The sequence below is a fragment of the Branchiostoma lanceolatum genome, chromosome 6, assembly GCF_035083965.1.
Source record: "Branchiostoma lanceolatum isolate klBraLanc5 chromosome 6, klBraLanc5.hap2, whole genome shotgun sequence".
NCBI lineage: Eukaryota > Metazoa > Chordata > Leptocardii > Amphioxiformes > Branchiostomatidae > Branchiostoma > Branchiostoma lanceolatum.
In genome coordinates, this window is record NC_089727.1 from 12,482,885 (window position 1) to 12,506,796 (window position 23,912).

The 23,912-nt window shown below is 41.6% G+C and overlaps 1 protein-coding gene across 11 annotated transcripts in view; it reads left to right on the plus strand.

The window, feature by feature from the left end:
- The window catches only part of LOC136436665 (teneurin-3-like), a 191,299-nt gene that overhangs the window by 142,750 nt on the left and 24,637 nt on the right, over nt 1-23,912 (plus strand). For 8 of the 11 annotated variants that reach the window (XM_066430836.1, XM_066430844.1, XM_066430843.1 and 5 more), the window contains 5 exons: nt 12,953-13,282; nt 15,364-15,509; nt 17,826-17,840; nt 19,802-19,961; nt 23,784-23,885. In XM_066430836.1, coding sequence (XP_066286933.1) covers nt 13,069-13,282; nt 15,364-15,509; nt 17,826-17,840; nt 19,802-19,961; nt 23,784-23,885 — 637 coding nt within the window. In that variant the 5' untranslated portion in view covers nt 12,953-13,068. Of the gene's footprint in view, nt 1-12,952; nt 13,283-15,363; nt 15,510-17,825; nt 17,841-18,930; nt 19,052-19,801; nt 19,962-23,783; nt 23,886-23,912 lie in introns of those variants that run through there. The other 3 variants (XM_066430841.1, XM_066430840.1, XM_066430846.1) reach the window with 3 other exon arrangements.

Genomic DNA, 23,912 nt, shown 5'->3' on the forward strand with positions numbered 1-23,912 from the left:
GTATCTATCTGCTTCGGTGCTTTCTAATATAGTATGATTAGCATGCAAATGGCAACGTCAAGATCACAGGGCAAGCACCTGTATCTGAGGTGATGGTACTCCTTCTCCCAAAAGAGTCTAGGATGTGTCTGGAAAGACCAAGGGGAACAATTTCAAACCTGAGCTTAACTTTAACAGCGTTTGGGGCCATAAAACTGAGGCGTGTTGGCGCCACAGATTGTGAAGGTAACGTTTGGGGCTCTGCTATCTGCCTGTTTAATTTCCCAATAGTGCTGCTTCTAACTGTTAGCAACACTTCTCTGAGGCTTCTTGGCAATTACAGTCATTGCTGGCTTAAAATTCATCAAATATAGTACCATAATAAAGATATAACAAATACCACAGTACATAAGGGGAATTATTAAAGCATACCTGGCCCTAGTTGGGTAAGAAAACAGCAGAGATTGTGCAGAGCCAAACGTAACTGTTAGAACGTCCTAAGTTTTAGCTAGTTTCTGGGAAAACTGAGAAAGGAATAAATTTTCTTTATCATTTCTTACAATCTCTTTTTAAAGTTCCTCAAAGGGTAAAATGTCTCATTATAGTTGATTACTGCAAACCTTTCAGATGTGGTTGTAGACTTACAAAGTTGCCATTTTGTAATGAACAGTAATAGAGCTACAGTGCATCAATAAACATTTGTAGTAATGCGGTTCAGTAAACCTCTGTACAACTTGTTTGCATTTGGCAAACAAGACATGTTTGTTTTGGTGCTGCCGTCTTCTTTATCCCATTAACAATAGGGGCAATACTCGTCAAAACTTTACAGCATCGTGTTTGTATGTGAATTCTGTTGATGAAAAAGGAGTGATAAAACTACTGTCATTTTATAGAGTAGAGTAATTTATGCATGCTGAATGCATTTGATTTTTTTTTTAAACATTGATTTTTAATGGGCATAGTTCTAGCGATTAATTTTGGGGCCATTAATTCTTGGTTGGAATCTTTTGCAATTGATTGGTGATATTAATTGTTCCCCTTTCTTCAACTAGAATCCTTCTAATTAACTGCATGCATGCGTAATTATTACCATCAAAAACATATCAATTTCACATGTCCATTTCCTCAGTTGGGGCTCCCTTATTGATCCAGGTCGGGAAATTAATTGTCTTGTCCTTTCTTAATCGTTCCTTTCTTGATTAAACAGATGAGAGCCAAACGGCTTCCCTTGACTGCAAATCCTTACCTATTGGAGTCAATAAAAAATGGGAGAGCCATTGGAAATTGTGATTTTTCCATCACTTTGTCATGCTTTGAGTATGGAATTGATGGGTATGAAGTCAGCCACACCCCTGCTGTGACCAGAGGGACCGAAATCTGCTGAACTCTTCAGGGAAGGGGAGGAAATAACACAGCTGTATCCCTCCAATGACTCATGTCTGTGCAGGGAGTCAACATGATGAACACAGATTTCTGGCACTATTGGATTTCCAGGGAGCACTTTTGTCTGGATTCGGTTGCCTTGCTGCAATGTGGTTTGTACTATGGATTTTTTAAAACTCACTTTCGAGCAGTGGCTGTGAGAATAACATTGGTACTGAAAATCAATGTTGTCTTTGTGAGGCAGTTGTGCACAAGGTGCTGCAGACTTTGCAGAACATTTAGAATGGCTCTGCTTAGTCCTTTGAGGAATTCCTAGTTCTTTTCCAGTCATACCTTTGTTAAAAGTTTCAATGTCAAATTTCTTTGACTGCATGCTCAGTTATTTAAACCTTTCATGAATTTCAGAGCAGTATTTTGTGATATTTCTCGCAAATGAAATACAAAGAAATACATCATTTACCTTATCTTGTCAACTAGAGATGGAGATTTTTTGACAAGTTACAATGCTCACTTTGTCTTTTGAGGAATCTCTTTTTCAATTCATACCTTTTCAAGAGTTGCTCAGATTAGTCATATAGTTGCTGAGAGTCAACTAGAATATTCCTAAGATGTTTGAGAAATTGGGGCTTATTTTACCAGAGCAATGGTAAGACCACATGGCTTTAGGGCAGTAAGTCTGCGTGCTTAGACATTTCCTTGGTAGCCGCTGCGTCGGCGATAAGGCTCGGAAATTCGCAACATCCTTCGCAGAGTAGCTGAAGAGAAATGCAGCGGAAAGTCGGGAGGGACCGATATCAATTTCCTTACTTCCTTTTTGGCTCAGAACTACATTTTCCTCTCAGTTGCACCAGTTTAAACTCTTTCCTAGTCAAAACAAAGTGAAAGCCTTTTTTTGTCATGGAATTTTCACTTCTAAGTTAAAGATAACTGGGGGGTACAAAAACTAACATTGTACCATAGGGGCTGAGTTTATATGTTCTGTTATCAACCCTCACAGTTCCATCGGGTAAGGAAAATGTTAATTCATAGAATTTTAAATGATCTACATTAGTGTCGACTAGTAGCTACATTATGATCTAAACCCAGTGGTTGAAAATTCAGTGAGAAAAAGTTTTCTCTGTTGTGTTGGAATGGAGTCTACAATCATGTCTGTTTCTCTACAAGCCTAGTTTGCAGACACCTTGGTGTTGTGGACTGACGTGACTTGGTTACAGCAATGCTCACAGAGAGAGCTTCTGTTACTTGTAACTTTCTTCTTTCTCTCTATATATTTTTTCTCTAATTTGCAGATACTTTGTTGCCTGGAGGCAAGCCTAGTTGATTTACCAAAGCTCCCGTACTCGCTCCCTTAGTTTTCAAGGGAGGGAGTACAGGAGTCCAGGTTGAACTATTTACGATTGCACCCAGGCTAGACACTTTTGTGTTATGCTTATGGCCCAATGTGACATGGTTACAGCAATGCTCCAAGGCTCACAGAGAGACCTTCTGTTTCTCTTGCCTCCAGGCTAAACATTCCTCCAGCAAAATGAGCAGCCACAGGAGAAATCTGCCTGCTTGTCTGTAAACACAGCCCTGGAGAAATTTTGACTGGGTTTATATAAACACTGCCATCATCTGGTTCAACCTTCCTGTGTTTGTTTACAAACTCCAGCAGACAAAATTCTTGATCTATCTTTGTTTCCTTCTGCTTTTCACAGATGGTCAAATGAGATCAATTTTATGAATTATAGATGTTTTAATATGACAGCTGACATTGAGGATTAGAAATCCTCATTTAGCTCAAGAATGTGGAGGTGATTTCCTGAGATACTTAGACTGTCTGAGTTCCTTTCGGAGTCGAAATTGCTCAGCATCGACCCAACAGACTGGAAACTGTTGATTTGGTGCCATTGTGAACCCCTTATCCCCTGACAGTCAGGACACAGGGACGGCACTGCTGTGTAAAATAATGGCCTTAATACTGTCATTGTATATTAATCCACAACTAATGGATTGGTTACTTGTCCTCCATTGGCATGAATTTTTATCGACCTCCATTGATGTGTTGATTGACCGGTGTCGATGGAAATGAGAGGAGTGACATATAAGTCTATTCTTCTCTTAATAGCCCCAGCTTTTTCCTTACAGAGGGTTTGTTTTTGAATGACTGGTGGTGATTGGTAAAGACTGACAGCATCAGATAAAGGAAACTCTATAGCAGCAGAATGTCAGTCAGTTTTGGGAGGGAAGGGAAGTGGAAGAGCCATGCCTGAATAGTTTGGCTCTATTACAGGCTCTGGCTGGGATTCCTTTCTTTGTTATTTGGTTTGGAAGCGATGGATTTCATTTCAAGCGTATGATGAGAGGATACATGCATGTGTGATAAATGATGAGGATAATAGATAACACTATTGTGACATGGCTGGCACCAGTATCCATGCAGTCTTGTGTATTCACATCAGAACATGGTGTCTTACAAGTGTTTTTGACCAGTCGACATCAATGTCTGTCTGGTGACGCTGATCAAAGTGGTTAAGTACCGTTTCCCTCCCTTTGCAGCACTTGAATCAGACCTGATAACACTATTGTGGCATAGTTGGCATAGAAACGGCACCACTATCTATACAGTTTTGTATCCTAGTCAGGACATGGTACTCATGTTTCTGGTGGTCAAGATGTCTGGCAGTAGGCCGGGTGGTGCTTATCAAAGTTGTTGCAAATTCTTTCCTTTTCTTTGTAACATTCAATTGGATCTGTTTGTATCTGTTGATTCTTTAGAATCCTAAAAGGTATGTTAACTGTGTTAATTCTGGACAGGTGTGATTTAACAGGAAATGATGTCATAACACACTGCTTGAAAGGCGGCCAATCAGTCTGCACTATTTCCTCCACAGCTAAGCGCCCTTGCCTTCAACCTTCCCTGTTCTTTGGTTAACCAGATATTTGCCTCCTAGTTCCATAGATTAGAAACCTTATCTGAAGGAAAGTATTTCAATCAGATAGGGAGCTCATTTGTGTAACCCCAGACTTTCAGATAAAGGAATAATTATTGGTTTGGAAGAAGTCGCCCCAGACTAGTTGTAGGTATGGTCATCACGGTCATCCTAGGTTTGGTCATTGGTTTGCTGAAATTAATCTGAACTTCAACAATATTTATCATCAGTATAGTTCCTATTATTTGAATTGGGGGGTATTTAGTGTCCTCTGACATTTCAAGGTCAAAGATTGGCCCAAACCCTTTCAACTTCACTTTTCCATCCAAAGCTCAGCTGGGTAAAATTATGAGTCAATGTCCTAGAAGGGCTAACTTCAGGTGAATATTTTTGAATACGAAAATAAGTTATGTACAAAATTTTGTTAATAGCTTTAAATGCAGTTCAGGACAATCTAGAGATGCTCTTCTAGGGCTGTACCTGTCATAATCTGCAAGCACGTAGATGAGAAAATTTGAATATTGGCTAACATGTCCAGCTATATCTAAAACAAAATATGACAAGTTACAGAACATTACGATCATCCCTCCCAACATCTGCTTGGAGTCCATGCCTTTTCTGTCAGCAGACCTTGACAGGCCTTGTTAGAGCCTGGTGCAGAGGCGCAGGGTGGTCCACATGTCTGTGGGACAAATCAGGACCATCCTTTGATATCTGATACAAATTCACAGGAAAGCTGCACATGCTGTTGATTACAATAAAAGAAGTACCAAAATTAAAGATCTGAAAATACCTTGTGAGCTTACTTGAGAAAAGTGAGAAGGAAAGTAGAGTAAGAGGAAGTCGTGGGTGGGGACCAGAAATGGTCATCAGCTCTAATTTCTGCCACACAAAAACAAGCTGATGTTTTAGGGTGTGAGTCATGGTGTCTGAGAGTGTGCTGGTCTAGCTACCAGCTGATGAAATAGATACTGTTTGTCTGAACTGGCATGGCTTCTATTTTCTGGTTTAAAGTGGTGTATGAGACAGTCTAGGACCTGTAGAAGATTGCTGGGTCTGATTGTCCTCTGAGTGTGTCTTGAGAAGACATCTGATTCAGTCTTGTTGTTGCAGTGCAAGTTCTTGCCCCAGGCTGACCATTACATGGGTCACTGCCCTGGCAAAGATAAAGTCTTATGTGTGGTCAACCTTTGAGGCTCAAAGGATGGATAGCAGTCTTCCTGATAATTGAGCTTTTCCCTGAAAAGATCGGTGCGCCCCTTGCATAACTGTATCGATAGAGACACAGGACATTAAAGTGCAAGCTTTGGTTCACATATGCCTTAGGTTGTATGGTGGCTGCTTTGGTAGTTCAGTCCCAACTCCCATTGTGAAGACGTTGTAGTTATATTAGTTTCTATGGGTGGCATTTTTTATCACATTTGTAATTTTCTTGATCTAGTTTCTTGGTCATCATGTTGGTTGGGGGGGAACAAGTTCTTGCTCCAGGCAGACCATTACATGGCTCACTACCCAGGTGAGATAAGTCTTATGTATGGTCAACTTTAATGTTCAATAGAGGTAGCTATCTCTTCTACAATTAGTGTTCCTCAGTCACCTGACAAGCCATAGCTATTGACACATCAGGAATAAAAGTATGATTTATGCAGTTTTGGCCCAGGCGGCTCCTAATTCTGTTTTCAAGCGGAAGAGCCGCAGGATGCAGGTTCCCCAAGGTGGGACTGGTAATCACCTTTGTATTGTTCTTGCTCAGACTGGATGAGTGATGAAAATTGCTCCGGTTTCCTGTTTCTGGAAGTCAATCAAGTCTCAGGGAAGGCGATCTTCTCTAGGTGCGATAGAAGACGTAATCTGTAATCCTGTTTGGATTTGCAGATTTGTCTCTGCACTCAAAGGATTGTATAATCTAGGAACGCTTATTACAGTATAACTGTAGTAATAGTCTTGGAATTACTGGCTCTTGGGGATGATGAGTCGTTAACTTACCATATTGTTAAAGATTCCAAGTTTGTCTGATATAACATGTATTGAGCCTTTTTTGTAAATATTCATGAATATCTACTCGAAACAAGCCTGTGCTGCACAATATTCAACTTCAATTCATGTAACCCTGGATCAATGGAATGACTTGAAACTTAGGATATGTAAATGAGAGTCCACCCTGAAACACCTGAACGAATCCCCAGCAAAAAAATGTAAGATTCGTGCAGCACTGACTTGTGCATAGTGGATATTCATGAATCCTCCACCATCACAAAGACCTGTTGGGGTTGATAGTTCTGTTAGAACGATTCCTGTCAATTCCGTCAACTTTCCCGTCCACCACGGGATTACGCCTGCCAACAGTGGCTGACATCGTCCATGGATCAAGGCGAGCTCTGTCCCCTGAATGAGAAGGCTTGACCAGGAAATTGGCAGGTGATGGAGACGGGAGCCCTCACCCAATATGCGAACGCTTATCTCCCGGTCCCAACACCATTCCGTCGTATCGCGGAGCTTTGTCGATATGGATTTCTTCAGCGTCGCTGGTGATGATGCTTCTTGGAATCCTGATGAAGTCACTGTCTTGCTGGTTCCATAAATTCGTTTTCAGTTTGCTCTGCATAAATGTTTGGGCACAGTGAAAATCTGGAGTGCAAGCTGGAAGTTATGTTAGTTAATGTCAACTTAACCAAGATCTCTTTTGCCTCTCTGAGTATACAATGTATATGATATGTTTTTAAAGGCATAAGTATGGTAAACGGCTGCCTATGTTAACCTGAAACAACCCCAGGTTATCACCAGTAGTGTCCTTCACCTTGACTTTGAAGGGAGGAACTGGTGTCAAATCATCAAGAAGTTGGCACTAGTAGATGTTCCCCACTTTAGATTTGGACAGAATCCAGAGTAATCCTGTGCTATGGATGAAGGCACATGGGACATGGCCCAAGTTTAGCTGTCCTGTTGCATGATGTAAAGGGCCATTCCATGGTGATACATCATGTGCAAGTAACTGACTGTAAAGCATCAAGAAGTTCGCACTATCTGTGTCCCCACTTACAGGTTGGACACTGTCCAGAGTAGGCAGATGCTTCACAAGATCACCCATGGGACACTGTCCACAGGTAGTGCCCTGTCTGAAGATACATGAGGCCATCCCAGCGATTGTAATGTCACCATAGCCCTTTACACCTGGCTGTCTTGTTGTTTGCTTAACGGCTTTGGCATTGTTCAAACTGACACAGTACGCATTACCGAGATAAAGCAGGGCCTATATGTCTCGGTATAAGTGTTGTTGGTAATTCTTGAATGTCTTACCATTAGGAATGTTTTGGGCCATTACGTTTGAAAACACTTGGAGTCCAGACCGTTACGATAAGACATACTGAAGCTAAAGTATGTTTTACAAAACTGTTGAGAAGATTTCTTTAACCTTAGGTGAATGATATATCTTATTTGTATGTCCAAGGTAGTGGAGGATAGAGTGGTAAATTTCATTCGGTATGCTTGAAATATGTATTATGGTTGCAGTTAGAAACCAATATTTTCTTCATTATGTTCGTTAGCTAGCCCAATTGGCCATAACATTACTATTTCAGTCGTAGTTGTCTTGCCTTCTTCTTGCTTGTCTGTAGATCAGTAGTGATTGACATGTGGTCCTGGTAGCGACGACTGCTCCTGTTTACCTGTTTGTTTGGGAGTAAACGCGTAGGGCGGAGCTCAGTTCAACTGCAAACTCTCGGAACCTACAGAATGCTTTATCGTGGCAGGACCCAACCCCCCAATCCGCTTAAGCAGATTAGGGTCAATTATTGACATATTTCTTCCCCTTTATAATGAGACACATGGCCCAATTAGCAGACATCGATGGAACCTGCTAGATAACCTGTCCTAATTAGATGAAATTCCTCCAGTTCTCAATAAGTCGGTGGTGCAATCCCGGCATTCAACCACAACAGTAGCTTGGGGCCAAGCAAGGGTCATCAAAGTGCTCGTTACGACACCGATATGGAAGCCTAGAACGTAGGTAGCATTTATCTACTTTCTAACAATAGCCACGATGTGAGTCGTTAGACTTAACGAAAGCCTGAAATTATACTCGTTATTGTTAAGACCCTTTGCCCTTTGGGTATTGTCTTGAGGGCTGTGGAGCTGAGTATAGTTATTACCCCGCTTAACTACAGTATTGGGTGTGTGCAGGGGTATGGGCCACTGTGATGTATAATTTGCAGAGGATTAAGCCAATGCTTCAATCGGCTAGGAAACACCTGTGCCTGGCATCCTGTTTGTGAGATATCAGGCTTTGGGTCAGGTGGACCATTTCCCCCCTCATAGAAACGTTGTCTCAAGGATTTAGGTTGTTTTCCTGGTTGTTACCAGCCAAACTGCCTGGATTTCCCAACAAATTCTAACTGAATTTAGAGTAATTCCAGGTAAACAGGACTTTCCCCTCCAAACTTGCAAATGTTGCCCAGGGATTTGTGTGGTTAGTACGGTCGTTACCAAGGGAATCCAACCAAACTACCTGGATTTCCTTACAAATTCTAACTGAATTTGCTGTAATTCTGGGTAAACTGTAGGCTTGTGATTGGAAAACATCATTTGTCACTTAGGAGAAAGAAAGGCTCCAAGTGTAACTACCAGGATTTCCTGACGACTTCAGACTGAATTCAAGGCAAACAAGCTTGTGATGGGAAAAGTAAAGTTTATCCTAGTTTCAGCCAAAGGAAGACTCCAGTTAAGTCTGTGATAATTGGGAACGTCTTGCAGTACTGAAAGTGATGGCTACCTGCCCAAAGTTCAGCCTCAGCTTACACAGGTGCAGGGTCGGGCTGTGTGATAATGAGAACAGGTTGGTGGAGATTTACGGCGACCTGAAAATTGTCGGGGTCAGATTATGGCAGGGATTACAGCCTGTCAATAAAGAGGATTGTTGTCATTAATTCGGAAGTGCCATGTCACGCTTGCTAAATATTTAATTCTCAAATATGAGAGCGTAGCCTGGCTGGGAGCGTAACCAGCCAGGTTACGCTCTTGTGTTTTAAAACAGTACCACCAGCATATCACTCAAGCCTTGGCACAAGTGTAGATCCTTTTCATTTTGCTGTTTAATCTTAGACTTTTTTCAGACAGTGAAGATGCATAACCAGGTACCAATGATTATGCAGGGTTCTACCTTTGGGTATTTTTGTTTATTGAGTCACTACGAGAAGATCAAGAGGACAAGTTGTCTATCTTGTACTTTCTCTTGGAAAGTGTTGCACTCATTTGGACTAGTGGATGTTAAACTGTGGTCCTCCATTCATTATACTCGCTTGAAAGAGCAAGAGGAATTTCTCCCAGTACATGAAAGCGCTACACTGTACACAGCATCTGTCTATCTTGTCACCGCTAGTAAAAGACTAGCTTTCTGCAGGCTAAACAGGATTGAGATATATTTCTATTTCACCGGTCAGAATGATTACCCCATCTGTTTACTGGGTTCTATGGCCAAACTGACGAGTCCCTTCTGAAACATCTTTGCCAAGTCCAATAGATCTTTCCAATCAACTTGTGTTGTCTGCCATTCTGTGGCTTGCAACCGAGCTGATAAGTGTTAACACGGGTTTATGGGATCCACTGTTGATGGCTTTTGAGTCATGGAATGGGGAAAGAATGGCTCCATTAAAAGGATCATATAATTAGTCCATCTGCCATAGTTACAGTACTGTACATCAAGAAGTAGCTCTCTTTCTGGATTTGTTAAATTTCCCTCTCCACAGTTGTTAAATTTCTGCAGTAGATCTAAAGAAAAAAATCGCAAAAATGGTGGATGTTCCCTGGTGTAACGATTTTAAATGCGTGCACTAAAAGAATCAATTTTTGAATGGGATGGCACGGACGATGAGACTGATAGAATGTTGACTGGCCTGCAGTTCTAGGATATCCTGCTGGGGGTACTTCTATAAACATGGCTGTAAACTGTGCAGATATGTTTTACTCAAGATCATACAGTACGCTAGAAACATAGTATTAGCCAGTCTAGTGAAGCTGAACAAACCTCAAATGTAGTAGTCATGTTGCCCCAAAACTTAAATCAAATCATATCTTAGTCTTGGTTGTTTAAGTCATTGTAATGTTTTGATATAGAAGAACACACGAAAGCCAGAGCGATCTTCCATTTCATCTTGATTGCATTTGAAACCAAAGAACCGAATAATTTTTCATATCAAGCTTTTACAAGGACAAAAATGAAGAAAAGTTGGATTAAGTCAACCATTACTTCCCCCTTGATATCTCATTACCAAAGCTCATACGGCTTTGAATGTTTCTCATTACCAGCTAACTCAATTGAAGTGTATACATATTGCATGATCTAGACCTTAATTCCTGTAATCTGTTTGCAGCAGCAATATAATAGATGGTAGAAAGGCTACAAAACACCACAAGGTGATTCGATTAAGGCGATAGCTATGATACTTGCAAGTTCGGCCATTAATTCTACGCCCTCCCTGTAACAGATAGGTTTGAAGGTTGGTAGGAATCGAGTGTTGCTATGTTGAAGCTCTAATAGGCCAGATGTTGCTTGGAGGCTTGTATCATCGTTGCCACAATACTTTCATTACTTGCCCTGGGTCTACCTTTGCCTTTGGGATTTATCTGCGAGCTGATACAGTGAGGGGTGCGGATGGTTGCACAAGGGCAGGTACTGTTTGCGAGACAGGCAAACAATAGGCTGCGAGGGGAAGCGGGTTGTTTGACGGATATTCTGTCACCTGTCCTTGGTTCAGACATATGTCTGGACAGGGGTCATTAAATGTCTTTATCTTCTGCTGGTGAGGTGTTCAGGACAACGTGCGCTTCCGCTAGTGACAAGGACAAGTATTGGGACTTGCGAAAGGTATAGATTGTGTTTTGTTGCAGTGCCTGCTTCTCTCAAAATGGTAAGATTCTGTCATGGTTCACTGTTCTTGTATAGATATCTTCATTTTCATAAGTTTTGTAGATTTAGTGTTAAGTTTTTTTGTCCTTTTGGTATACGTTAAAGGCTGTAGGCAAAGGGTATTGTCTGGTTAGGGTTGCCACTGAGTCAAGGCTGGTACAAGAAGTCTTACAGGTATTTTGTCTTTTGAGGTTTAGGTGTCAAAAGTTTGGATGCGTTACTCTGTGACGAGGTTTCGCACTGGCGCACAGACTTCAACAGGTTATTAGGAAGCAAGGAAAGGAGTTCCCCACAGGCTCGGTGTGTTTTTGAGTAATGGTGTTATCTTCTCTTGGTAGGCAGCCAGGAAAGCATGTGATGTATTGATGGTGACAGGGCCATGACAGTGACGGTTTTATCAAGCACGGTTTATACACTGAACCCAAAACTTTGACATTTCAACGAGTGTATGTTGGGGATTTAGGTACAAGATATTCAAACATAACTTGACAGCCTGACAGGTTCTGTTGGAATCTCCAGGCCCTAGAATTTCTTGGGAGAATACGAGACGTGCCAAATATCAATTATACCCTCGCTTGTGAATTAAGTGGCAGAAGGATGTTGCTGACATTTGGAGAGTGGCCTTTAAACGTGGATTGCTTCGAGATTTATGCCTATTGGCGATGATGAGACATCACACCCTGCTGCTCTCATGTATACATTTTCCACCAACTTGGCTCCCATCCTTGCGTGTAATTCAGGAGCTGATCATTCCATCCTCCATCTGTTGGAACATGTAGGGGGAATACTGTTTAACACTTGATTACCTTCAATTTAGGGTGCAAGGAGGGGCCACCGCCCAAAAGGTGCCAGCTGGCGGGAGGTTGGCTGGGGAGTGCTTTTCATTTGCTCTGACCTGTATGTAGAAAAGGAGGAATTTCTCCAGCCGGTGAATTCCATCATACAGACCAATTACCTACCAGATTGCCTTGTAGCCGCCGAGTCTGTGTGTTCTCTTAAGCTTGCCTGCAAAAATTCCCACCTGTAATGGCAGCATGCGCCGTTCTTCCTACTTTGATTGATACCTTAAAGGAGAAATGATGGACTACATGGTACTGCTGTAAAAAGTGTGGCCGCAGTAAATGGGGGCCTGAGTTTATTGTTCCTCATTCAGTGGAATGCTTCCATGGCTCATTAAGAGTCATTACCGTTGACCTTGCGGTGTTGTGAGACGTTCCTCAGCGTGGTAATTGCCGGTGCTTCTCCGCTGATTGAGTCTCAAGGCTGGTCGAAGTAAACAGGCTCATCCTTTCCCTTGGACCGGCTCACCTGGAGGTGTGGCATTTCAAAGACGTGGGACAGCGTCCTAATTTGATATCCTGAAAGTACCTTGCTGAGGTCCAAGGTTTTACTGTTTGGTGTATCCTTACACAATGTTGTTTTTGATGCAGGCTCATCTGTTTCTTTAGCCCTGTTCTTTAGCGGCAGGTAGCATTTCATAGAGAAAGTAGAAGAACCTTGTTGAACAGGTTATTGCTTGGTGCATCTTTTAGCCATTTTATGCAAATGTCTGTGATAACATAGTAGCTTTTCTAGTCAGTAATGCATATGTCTTTGATAGGTTTTCTAGTCAGGAATTTTCACCTGCAGGTATTCTTACTGTCTTTACTGCTGGAAAGTCAATGATTTAGACCATCCTTGAGAAGTGCTGATTTTGATTGAAGTTCCTGAGATGATATGTTTTTATTCATTGACTAGCCTTTCTAATATGAATTGTTCTTGTATTTCCTCTCTGCAGATATTCCTACCGATTGCTGCTAACTTGATGAGACAGATGTGGTTGCAGTGAGCATCCGACTGACGACGTGACAAGTACTGTACATAACAGGGATTTGAATTACCGAGCGAAGCAAGATGGAGAAACGGAGCAAGTACAGATCACGAGGAAGTCTGCCTCGGGACAGGGTTGCTCGCTACAGCTCTTCTGCTGACGAGTATAGTGAACACAGGTCGTGTGGATATAGTTCTGATGAGACTCTTAAAGCGTATGAGAAATATGGCAAATACGACAAATACAACGACAGATATGACCCTGCTGTTGGAGACAGGACAAGCAGATCTAGTGCAGGTTGGTGACTTTTGTACATTTGCTAAGTTAAAGATGAAGATGACTTTAGACTTCCACAATGTAGGGTTTCAGAGCTGCTTAAAATTGTAGGAAGAAATATACAGTACTCCTGAACCTCTGAAATTTCTGTAAATTAACCCTAAGTTTTGAATAATTATGGATTTTGTATTTGAGAAAGATTTGCAGTGTTATATGGACATTTAGCAAAGATACAAACATTTTGTGAAAGAAATCAACTTTATTTTTGGTAGTTGTAGCTACAGTAAAGTTTCAAGGCATCTATCGTCTCCAGGATGTTCTGTCTGAACACCTGCTTGTATCAAGGAGGTTAACCTTAGGATATACATATATAATCCTGAGCATTCATTTGATGTAACACAACCAGCCGCCAGAGCATACCTTAAAAGCTTGTACATTACATAAAAGGGCAGATATGCCAGTTGATACATAGTCCAAATACGCGATCCCAGACAATTTTGACAGTTATTGTACACACATGCCATACGCCCTTTCCCCGCCAAATCCCTAGTTTGAAATCACCACGATATTTTGTAATATTTCATGTTTTTTCAAACAGAGGGCGCCCTAATCTCTCCGATATATTTCAACTTCATGAATATTCCACTCAACCCCAGAGGGGCTCTATATTTTTGGTGCGTGCTGGAGAATGGAGAGCGATCCACTTGTAGCAGGCCCTCAATGGGGTGTAATCATGTTCTGGGTCGATCCCGGGAGCCTGTTGGAATCCAAATGGCAGCAGATTTTCCCAGCAATGTTAACTTGAGTGTGGATCTGCATTTAGATTCGCAGGGACTGGGGCACGCTGAGCAAAGAGAAAGATTTGTTATTGGACTATGAAATGTGATACCGGAAAGATTTTCTGTGGGATAAGCTGTGTGCATTTGTTTTCCGTAGAAGCACTTTAAGCCTATACCATTTATAAGCGATGTATTGCTATTGCCTGAGGGTAAGATAGACCTTCAAAGTACTCTGTAGGATTAAATCATATCTTAATGGACCAAATTATTGACAATTATCTTGCAAGTTAAAAAGCTTTGACGAAGAAGTACTTTGTTTTGGCTTAGATCTTACAGTGATTCATCTCATGAATCATGATTGTTATGATTTTATCATTTTTGGGTCCATCTTGCAAAGTAGATGAAAATGTAGGATTTTATGTTACAGACAGCAATGACTCTATTCTATCACTATGTGCTACTACCACAAGTCATTAACCAGTGATAGACCAAACATTAAACAGTCAATATCAAAGGTATTCAAACAAAGTACTTGCAACATCTGGCAAATGCTCCAGAGGAAAAGTGCCTCTATTGTACCAGTCTTTGATTTTCAAAGAATGGGCTTCTAAAAGCTCTTATCTCTGTTCTTTGGCCTTTTTTCCACAGAGATAGTTTTTTAACTCTTCCTATGTACCATGTGGCACATGGGCTTTTAGGTCTTATGGGGGGAGGATTTGTCCGACCATACAGGCTATTGCACTGATTGTAGCTTAGTAGATTCCGTCCTCTTTCTTGCATGCTTAATGACTGTGATTAAGGCTTGAAGGCTGGAGAATGCTCTAACCCAGGATCCCCCTCAACATATGGCAAATGAAGCCCCGTCATTGTGCAACGGACATAGGGTTTTCCAGGCCTCTTCTTGTTGCTGAGGAAACCCGATTGTCATGGAAATTCTCTCCCTGACACTAACGTGACCACAAGAGGTCCAACATTTCCTGGGTTGTGGACCCAACATTCCAATCTTCATTTTCTGCGGTTTACAAACTTGAAGTCAATAAAGAACATTGCCACTTCCCAAGATTTCCCTCTTGGTAATAGATTAAACATCTCAAGGGTGTACTCAGGAAATAATCAATGATTGTTTTTGTGCTCATCCCCATTTTCGCTAATGGTACATGCCCTATTGTGTGACCTTATTACAGGGCAGGGGGATGGACCAACAACCAGTATTTGTGTAAAGTACACAGGCTTGGGCAGTCCGTGTGGAGAACACACAAAAACTTGACACAGTTCTGTGCAGCTTCACACAACAGTCTCTCCTCTGTGTTTTCTCATGTGTAGGCACGGATGTGACTCTCACCGCAAACAGCCCACGCAATAGTGCGGACATCGGAGCTGCCTACATTCCAAGCTTTGTCAGTGGAGCCGAAGGCGACGAGGACACGGACGGGGAGAACTTCGACTCCAACCTGGACGAACTCGCCAAGGTTGGTTCTCTCACTCACTTCATTAATCTAGACTGAACACCCTTCCTTTGGTTTGTTTGCGCAGTTGATGAGTTCTGTTTGTCTGGTAGCACCTCTCCAATTGGATTACCTGAAACGCTTCCTTTCTGTTGAGTACTCTTAGTCTTACTACAGGGAAATTACACCAAAATAACAACCATAGACATGGACCTTTCAGGAGATCTAATGTTACTCTTTGAGAAAACCCCATAACGACTGTTTAAAGAAATGCCAACTCATAATCAGGAGCCTTTAGTCCTGCTTTCTTCCTTTCTGTGAGACACTCTGTTTTACTTACAGGAAATTATAACAGAATAACAACCATCAACATGAAATTTTCATTAGATTTAATGTTATTCTGATAACTAGTTTTAGAATGCAAACTAGGCATGGCAGGAGCCATATGCTGCCTTTTTCCATCACACAAGAAGAACATGTTGCCTTTCAGTTTGAGCAGCTGCACTTTTTAATCCTTTCATGTACTACAAAACATACAAAAGGCACAAGGGGAAGGCATTCCTTTCAACAGAGAAAACCTGCCACAACGAGTAAAAACACTCCAAACTTGGGATCAAATAGTTGAAAGTTTTCTTGGCAAACTTCACTTTTAACAACCCTCAGGGGAAATAATCGACAATGCTTGTTATTCCATTATCAGTGTAACCTGTTTAGCAAGCTCTGCTTAATTCAGTTACGAAGCTTGTAGCACATGTTCATGTCAGTGACCCTAATTCCCTAGACCAGAACTAGGACAATCATACTTTATTGAATTATTTCAGTAATGAAACCTTGTAGAAACTGGCTTTTTTTTTTAAGGGTAAATATTATGGATGCTGTGAGAAATTTTGCTGAAAGACAAATGGTCAGATTTCTGTTTGGTACTACTACCAGTGATTTTCTACTAAAGTGGTAAGTGCAGTTATATATCCTGCTGGGGGAAACCAGTTCCTGCCAACTTCTTCCCAACTAGGGGAGAATAATGGCTTTTCTCATCACTTCCCGGCCAACTTGGACAACATCCATCACACATGCATAACCCCTGCATTTCAGGCGAAGATGAATTGATTTTTTTGACAACCGTTATTCTTCCTACCGTGCGGGCCTCGTATCTGTTTAGTGCAGCGGGGGAAGATGCACGCCCACCGAGGAACCGACAGACAGTGATAAAGACGTGCTCCGAGAACATACGTCAAGAAAGAAGTCTTCCACATCATCGGTTTATTGATTGAAGCCTGCTGCGGGCTACAGTGTATAATTTCATGCAACCTCCCTCCCCTCCGACATCAAAGAACCTGTTTTGGATGTGACGGTTGATGAAGCCTTGATTGACAGGGACCTGGCAACTAACAATTTCGGCACGCAAAAACCTTGCGGTGATCGAACTGTGCTAAAAAAGTTCAATACCAGACATTCCGACCTTTGTTGATGGTGATGTTAAGTAAACTGAAGCCAGGCACATTTGTACTGTAGTCATTTGCAGCGACCTCTGCAAAGTAACCAAGAGCTGCCCATTCATTTTTGTCAGGAAGTGCTTAGTTATGCAAAAGGTATTCCTTTCAAAGCACCCCATGTGTTACGCTTGAATTCTGCCATTTAGAGTAACGGAATCCCAGCAAAGTTTCATCACTTCTGAATGAAAGGAATTTTTCCATACCTCAAGAGGCTCTTGTAATGAAAGTAGGTAAAAGTTACTCATCGGAAGGAATAATCGTCTCAGTATACGTTAGACTACGCTTGGAGGGGATGATCTCACAGCAAATATTTGTTTGGAAGGCATTAGTGCCTTCCTGTGTACACACCACTGCTTTGTGCGCTTTGTGAGTATCACGTAAATATCACACACCCCACAAGTCCATCGTGTGAAAAGAGGACAGTTATACATTTGGCAGAAACACCTCCAGTTTATCAAGAGGTGATTTTAGCTAACAGACCGTGGACGAATCAATATGGCCGCAGCCTTTTGTCCCTACACAGTAGACTCCCTGCAGGCGCTGTGGGTTTTTAAAAGGAAATGTGAGGCCCTTCGTTTCAAAACGCCTGGAAGTATGGGTCTGTATCAAGTCAATTTATCAGCCAGGCCTTTATGCTGGGAAACTGCCAGGTCCACATGCGGACACTTCTGCCCTTTCTCATGCAAATTTGCCGACATTTTGCCAAGAAGTAACGTAATTGACAGAAAGGCTGGCAGCAAGATGGTCTACTTGTAGTCTTCTTTGTGATGATATCTCGTCTGTACTTTCACTCTTTCCCTTCTTATGAGTGTACTCTCTCTCTTTGTTTGTGCCCTCCACTGAGAAGAAAGGATACATTCAGGTAATGTAGTCCCTATCTTTTCAGCAGTTGAGTATTTAACAGTTGTAAGAGGTATGGTTATCACTTAAAAGTGGATGAAACTTGGGTTTGTATTTGATACCAAATGCACCCATAGAATATTAGTTGATGTAAGCGAGAACAATGTATTTCTAATTTCACCTATTTCACCTACCTTTCTCTTTAGATATAATTTGATGAATTTTTTACCATTCCAGCTTGTGCAAAAAAATAAATATATGGTGTTAAGCGATTCCTGGCAGTTGAGCCTGCAATGCATCATATTTCATATGGATGTACATATCATTATTTTCCTCTTCATCCCATATGTACAAAATGTGCATGTAGATAAGGGTCCCAGCTGGTACAAGTGGATAGAAACCCTTCCCCATAAGTCATTCCTTCTCCTATGTACACTCTCCTATCTTGTTTCCCCTGGATCGTCCGTCTTTTTTTGTCTAATTTTTTCAGTAGATGTACATATAGTTTGTCTCTATTATGCAATTTGTGCAAAATTATTCGCGGAGAAGGCTTACCGACCCAGGACCCACGGTATGCATGTCAATTTATTTCCCCTTTCATTCTGCCGGAGCTCTTACGTCCCTCTGAAGTGTACTGAATTTGTTACTGTCGGAGAGTCTATGCACAGCGTTTATCTGGATTATGTGGCTACAGATATTATATGCCTTACCTTCTAGGAATTATAATGAGCTTTGAAGATGTAATACCGAAGTTCCTTGAGAGACAGGCTATTACCAAAGTAATTTCCAAACCCCTATCACAAGCCTTGCTGCTGGAAGTCACAAGTTCCATCTCTCTTTGTGGTTCTGGGGAGATAAAAAGGTAGAGGCGGCAACTGTATTGGAGACTTGCTTCACCAGAATAATTGATTTTCCCCCCTCATTCATACGTTGCTAGCTGGGGCCTCAAGGCTTGACAGAATTTCTGCAGTAGTAGTGTTCACTTAGAGACAGGCGCCCGGCTGGTTAGGTCAGCAGACTCGGACGTCTTGCTGTTGTTCTTATGTTGTTTCCAGAGTCCTCAGTCTTTCTCCCAGACAGTTTCTAAGGCGTTGAAAATCTGTAATTGGAGCCCAAATTGACCAGTTTGCGGGGTGCCCTCGGCAGCCTCATTGTGCTAGTGAGAAGGACACAACAAAAGCCAGCAGTCAGTCTTGCCTCCAGACAAAACTGACGCAGCGCCCTGTTGCTCGGGTAGGTTGGTTTGCGCTGAATTTTCAGAATCTTTTACCAATCTGGGACTGACGGTTCAAGGCAGAGGGAGTGCTGCAGAAAGTCTTGAGGCTGTAACGTTAATGTGTGTAAGGATGTCCTTTTCCAGACAATTGTGAATTTTAGCTCTTCTGGGTCGAGTCCCTCTAGACTAGAGGTTCCTAGCTTTTGATTGCTAAACTAGAGGTTCGTAGCTTTTGATTGTTCTTTCTGTAGCTAGTGTTCATATGTTTGACTCCTTCCAGCCCTTGGAGTTCAGTTCTCTATCCGTGTCACAGGCTCTCAGCTGTCATCTTTCCAACACGCATCTTTTGAAAGCTTTCTCGAGATGTTGACTATTGAAGTGTAAATTTGAGTTGCTCTATATTGAATATGAAAGTTATGCTATTGATGTGGAATTTCTGGTTATTGATCATTCTCATTCTAGTTCCTTCAAGCTTGGGTTTCAGTGATTATCTAGCTCATGTATGTTTTAGTCGCCGTCTTTCCAACAGATTTCTTGAGAACCCTATCATATCGAAATGAGTGATATATATTTGAGATATTCCTTGTAGGCTTTGAGAAGGGATTATAACAGTATGACTAGTGTTCCTGTGTTACTTCTAGTCCTTAGATTTATATTTATCTACATGCATCCATGTATATGCCCTCATCTCTCCAACATGTGTTAGTGGGGTTTTGTGAGGTTTTAACCCTATTGTAATATGTAATGTGGATTTTTCTCTTTTGTAGGCTATGCGGTACTGGGAGCACCAGAACAAAGGCAGCAGCAGCGACCCACTGAGAGACTCCGTCCTTTCCTCGGACACAGAGAACGAGGGCCTGGAGGGGTGCGGCGACCGCATGGCCGATGCAGGTAGCGTTGAAAACATCATCACCTGTGTTTATTGTCGTGAGTTTCGCCATTCGCCATTTTTTGTGGTGCGCGGTGGATGACAATATTCCCCATCAGCTCTCAGTGGCAGTAGTGTGCATTTGTACTCAAAAGTATAAGACCAGGACGTGATTTGAATAGCAAATTTCAGGGAATGAAGCTATTTCATTCTACCAGCTACAACTTCAAGTATAAATCAAATTGAATCAAAAATTCACCTTTTCTGACCTGATTCAAGTTTCTGGCAGCATAACTGCTATATTATTTATATTTCATACTGCTCCGTGGAATAATCAGATATTTCTTATTGATCAGCATAAATAACAGCTAAGTTTCCCCCTAAGCCTGGGAGCCCAGTCAATACCGAATATGTCTGAGTTGCAGTTTTGTCAGCCATCAAATATGAAGCACTGCTCTAGGCTATCATTTGTTCATTGCAAAATGTGCTCATATTCTACCTGTTGGGGTCCCTCCCTTGGGTATACGTGACACCCACAAGGATACTGAAGTGTGTGAGGCCACACAAAGTTATTTCCTTGCTTCCCAGACATTTAAGGTATAATTGAACTGAGAGGACAACATGATAATAGACAGGAAAATTTGCAATCGAGTGTGTTTGATCCTTAGAATTAGATACATGTACACCAAGGCAAAAACCTAGCCCTCTCTTTTTATTCATTTTGAACTTTAATTTTCTAAATCTAAGGAGTAAGAAGTTAAACTGGTGCGCCCATATCAGGGTACTGTGGTGTGTTATAGAGAACCCTTCTGTTTGTTCTGTTTTTAGCCAACCTTTAAACCACCTGCGTCTATACGCAAACACAGAAGTGAGCAAGCACTTATTACGTTCTGATTTTACCGTTTCCCTGAGTTACATAATGCCTTTGCTAATCCAAACAAGCTGAAGTGAATTAGTAGTTACAACAAATAGGAAGAGAGAAATGGGGAAACACTCAGATGCCTAAAGCCAAAAGTTCAATATTTACATGCAACAAAAGAGCAACTGCTGTGGTACTTAAGAGTGTGTATAAGCACCTCTGGGGACTGTATTGTCACCATTAAAAACAGCCATAAGATATGTGTAGTGCTCTACACTTTCTCTGATTAATACCAGAAAATCAGCCTTTGTGGAGCCCCAAATTCATAACATGTAGAATTCCAGATGTTTCATGATAAGTACTTGATTTGTGTGAATTAGCGTTATGAATTGCCAGCTGGCATTTCTAATTCGGGACTGAAAGTATTGAAAGCAAACCTGCACATATTCAATGGGGGACAATGTCTGCAACGATCAATTTAGCATGGTTGGGACATGTGTGGGCTTGTCATGGGCTAAAACGAGAGAGATTTAGGTTGTAATTGTCAAAGCATTAGGAGTGACAGGGGCTGGCAAAGCTAGATGGATGCCTGGAAATCAGGATGCAAATGTTTGTGGGGGGATAATGATCCATCATGGGGATAGCAACCACACCAGGCATGAGTGCCGCGCCGCACCATGAATATTCATCCAAAAGTCTTGCCGTATCAATGCTCGGAAGCGGCCATGTAATGGCGTGTGTAATCACGTATGTGCGGAACATTTCTCAACGTTAGATTGATTTCGCTGCAGTGGAATATTTCATGTGAGAGTGTATACAACGCTTTTGAAACACCTGGTGCCCAAGTTGTGATACATACATCACAGGCGCGGTACGGGGAACCCTAATCCCCGGTGTGTGTGCAGATGCCATTTTGATAATGCCGTCTAACCCTGGGGAACTTAGTTATAAATCCAATTTGCAAGATGCACGGCGGCGCGAAAGTACACCCCACAACCTGCCGTCATATTTTAGCAGAATCGTGGCTGATTTCCCCTCCATTCCTGTGATGTACTGCCATTTTGTGTGCGCTAAATGACATTGTAATGTCAAATGTAAATTGCTACGGGGAGGATTTGTTCGTAACCTGTCGAAGTCGGACAGAATGCACAATAGCTATTGCTGCTTAGCATCTCCGGGGACCCATAATAAGCGCAAGTTCATTAAAATGATTGCCGAGTTATGATGGTAACATCGTAAATAGCACAAAGTGGAGATCATTATTTTGCGTAATGGCTCCGGCGTAGCAGAAAATGGACAACGTGCGGTACGGCGGACATCCCCCGGGACTGACAATTTATCTGGAAGTGAATTAAATTCAGCGTGATGTGTTGTAGTCAAGCTGGGACACCTGTTGTGGGTTGGTCGAGTGCATATACAGGGACTGCGAAATGTAGATGACTTTCCAATCCTTTGTTTTAAGCTTTTATTGCTCAAAGAAGATATGATCATCATGTGTATAGGGACTACCAAATGTACGTGACTTTGACTTGGTACTTCTGAGGAAATGTCATTATCTACCAATTGTGAATGAAACTCCCGGGATTTTGGCTTTAATATTCCTTTGGGCCACAAAATGTACTTAACTTTGCTCTCCTGTTTTAAGCTTTTACTCGAAATTGAGATCATTATCTACCATTTGTGAATTAAACACCTGGGATCTCTGCTGTGATATTCCTTTTGGGTGGTGCGTGGGCAACAAAATGTCCTTGACTTTGGTCTCCTCTGTTTCCAGCTTTTATAGTTTCAAGTAAATGCAATCATTATTAACCAGTTGCCCAGAATTTTTATTATAACATTCATTTTCAGTCATCAGAAATACCTAGGGAGTTAGATAAGGTTTATAAAATGCACTTTGGTCACCTTGGTTGCAGGCTTTTAGTAGATTCAAGAAAAGGCAATCATAATGTAATCGAATTGCAAATTAAGCACCAGGGAATCTTCGCTGTAATATTCCATTTGTGTCTTACAGGGGCTGCAAATTGAACTTGACTTTGGTCCCTGTGGTTATAAGCTTTTAGTAATTTCAAGGAAATGGTATCATTATCTTCCCATTGTGAATTAAATACCCGGGATATCTGCCCTCAGGTTCATTTTGGGTCATCAGAGAAATGGGTTCTTAATGTAAACTCACGCTATGCTGAGCTCAGCAGTAAGGATCATAAATGAATATTTGAGTACTTCTTGAGATGTAGGAGGTATTAAGAAAACATAGGCTGCCACTGAAAACTGACAGGGATATGTACCAATGCTATATTGCATGCTGGAGGGTAAGGTAGGTGGAAATACAGGATATGATAAATGTTGAATGAGACAACATTAAGGTGAAGTTTTTTTATGAGTATAAACCTGTTCAGGTGAATGAATACTAATGATGGTGTACTAAATGACATGGAATTAATAATGTTTTAAGGTGTCTTATTGGTCTCCTGGTTACAGATGCCTTTTCTCATGAAAAAAGAACCGAGCAGTCATTAAGTCTAAGGGTGCAAAAATGTGTGGATACTAATGTCTCTTAACTCTTCTTTCTGCAATCTGGGAACATCCAGGAAGTAAGCTGTGCTTTCCTGCATTTAGTCTACAAACTTGCCTGCTAGATTGTTGAAGCTTTGTCTCCTGCAAAGTTGGCATGTATGTATTTTGATGCATGTGCAGTGAGTGTACAAACACTGGTCTTGTCCAAATTTGCATCATATAAGTTAAGGTCTTCTTTATTCCATCTATCATTGGGGGAAATGCCTCCAGTAATACTGTATGGACCCCATATATTTGGAAGATGGAATTTCCAGATTCAAAATGACCAGTATTTACTGATGTAACAGGCCAGAATGTACCCAGGTATATTCTAGCAAGTGGTATATTTTGGCCTGCTACACTAGTCCAGTATTGAAACTGTTGTACAAGTCTACTATGTACAGTACAGTATAGTCTAAGATGGGAGAAGATAGTACTTTTACTCATGGATGAGTCCTTTCCTCCCCAGGTCTCCCCTCATCACCCAGTGGTCCAACAGAGCTGGCTTCCCCGGTATCCAGAACCTCCACCCCTTCCCCCAACCCTGGGGACACGCCCCACAGCATGTCAGGTACAAGCTTCTCGTGTTCTCTCATAT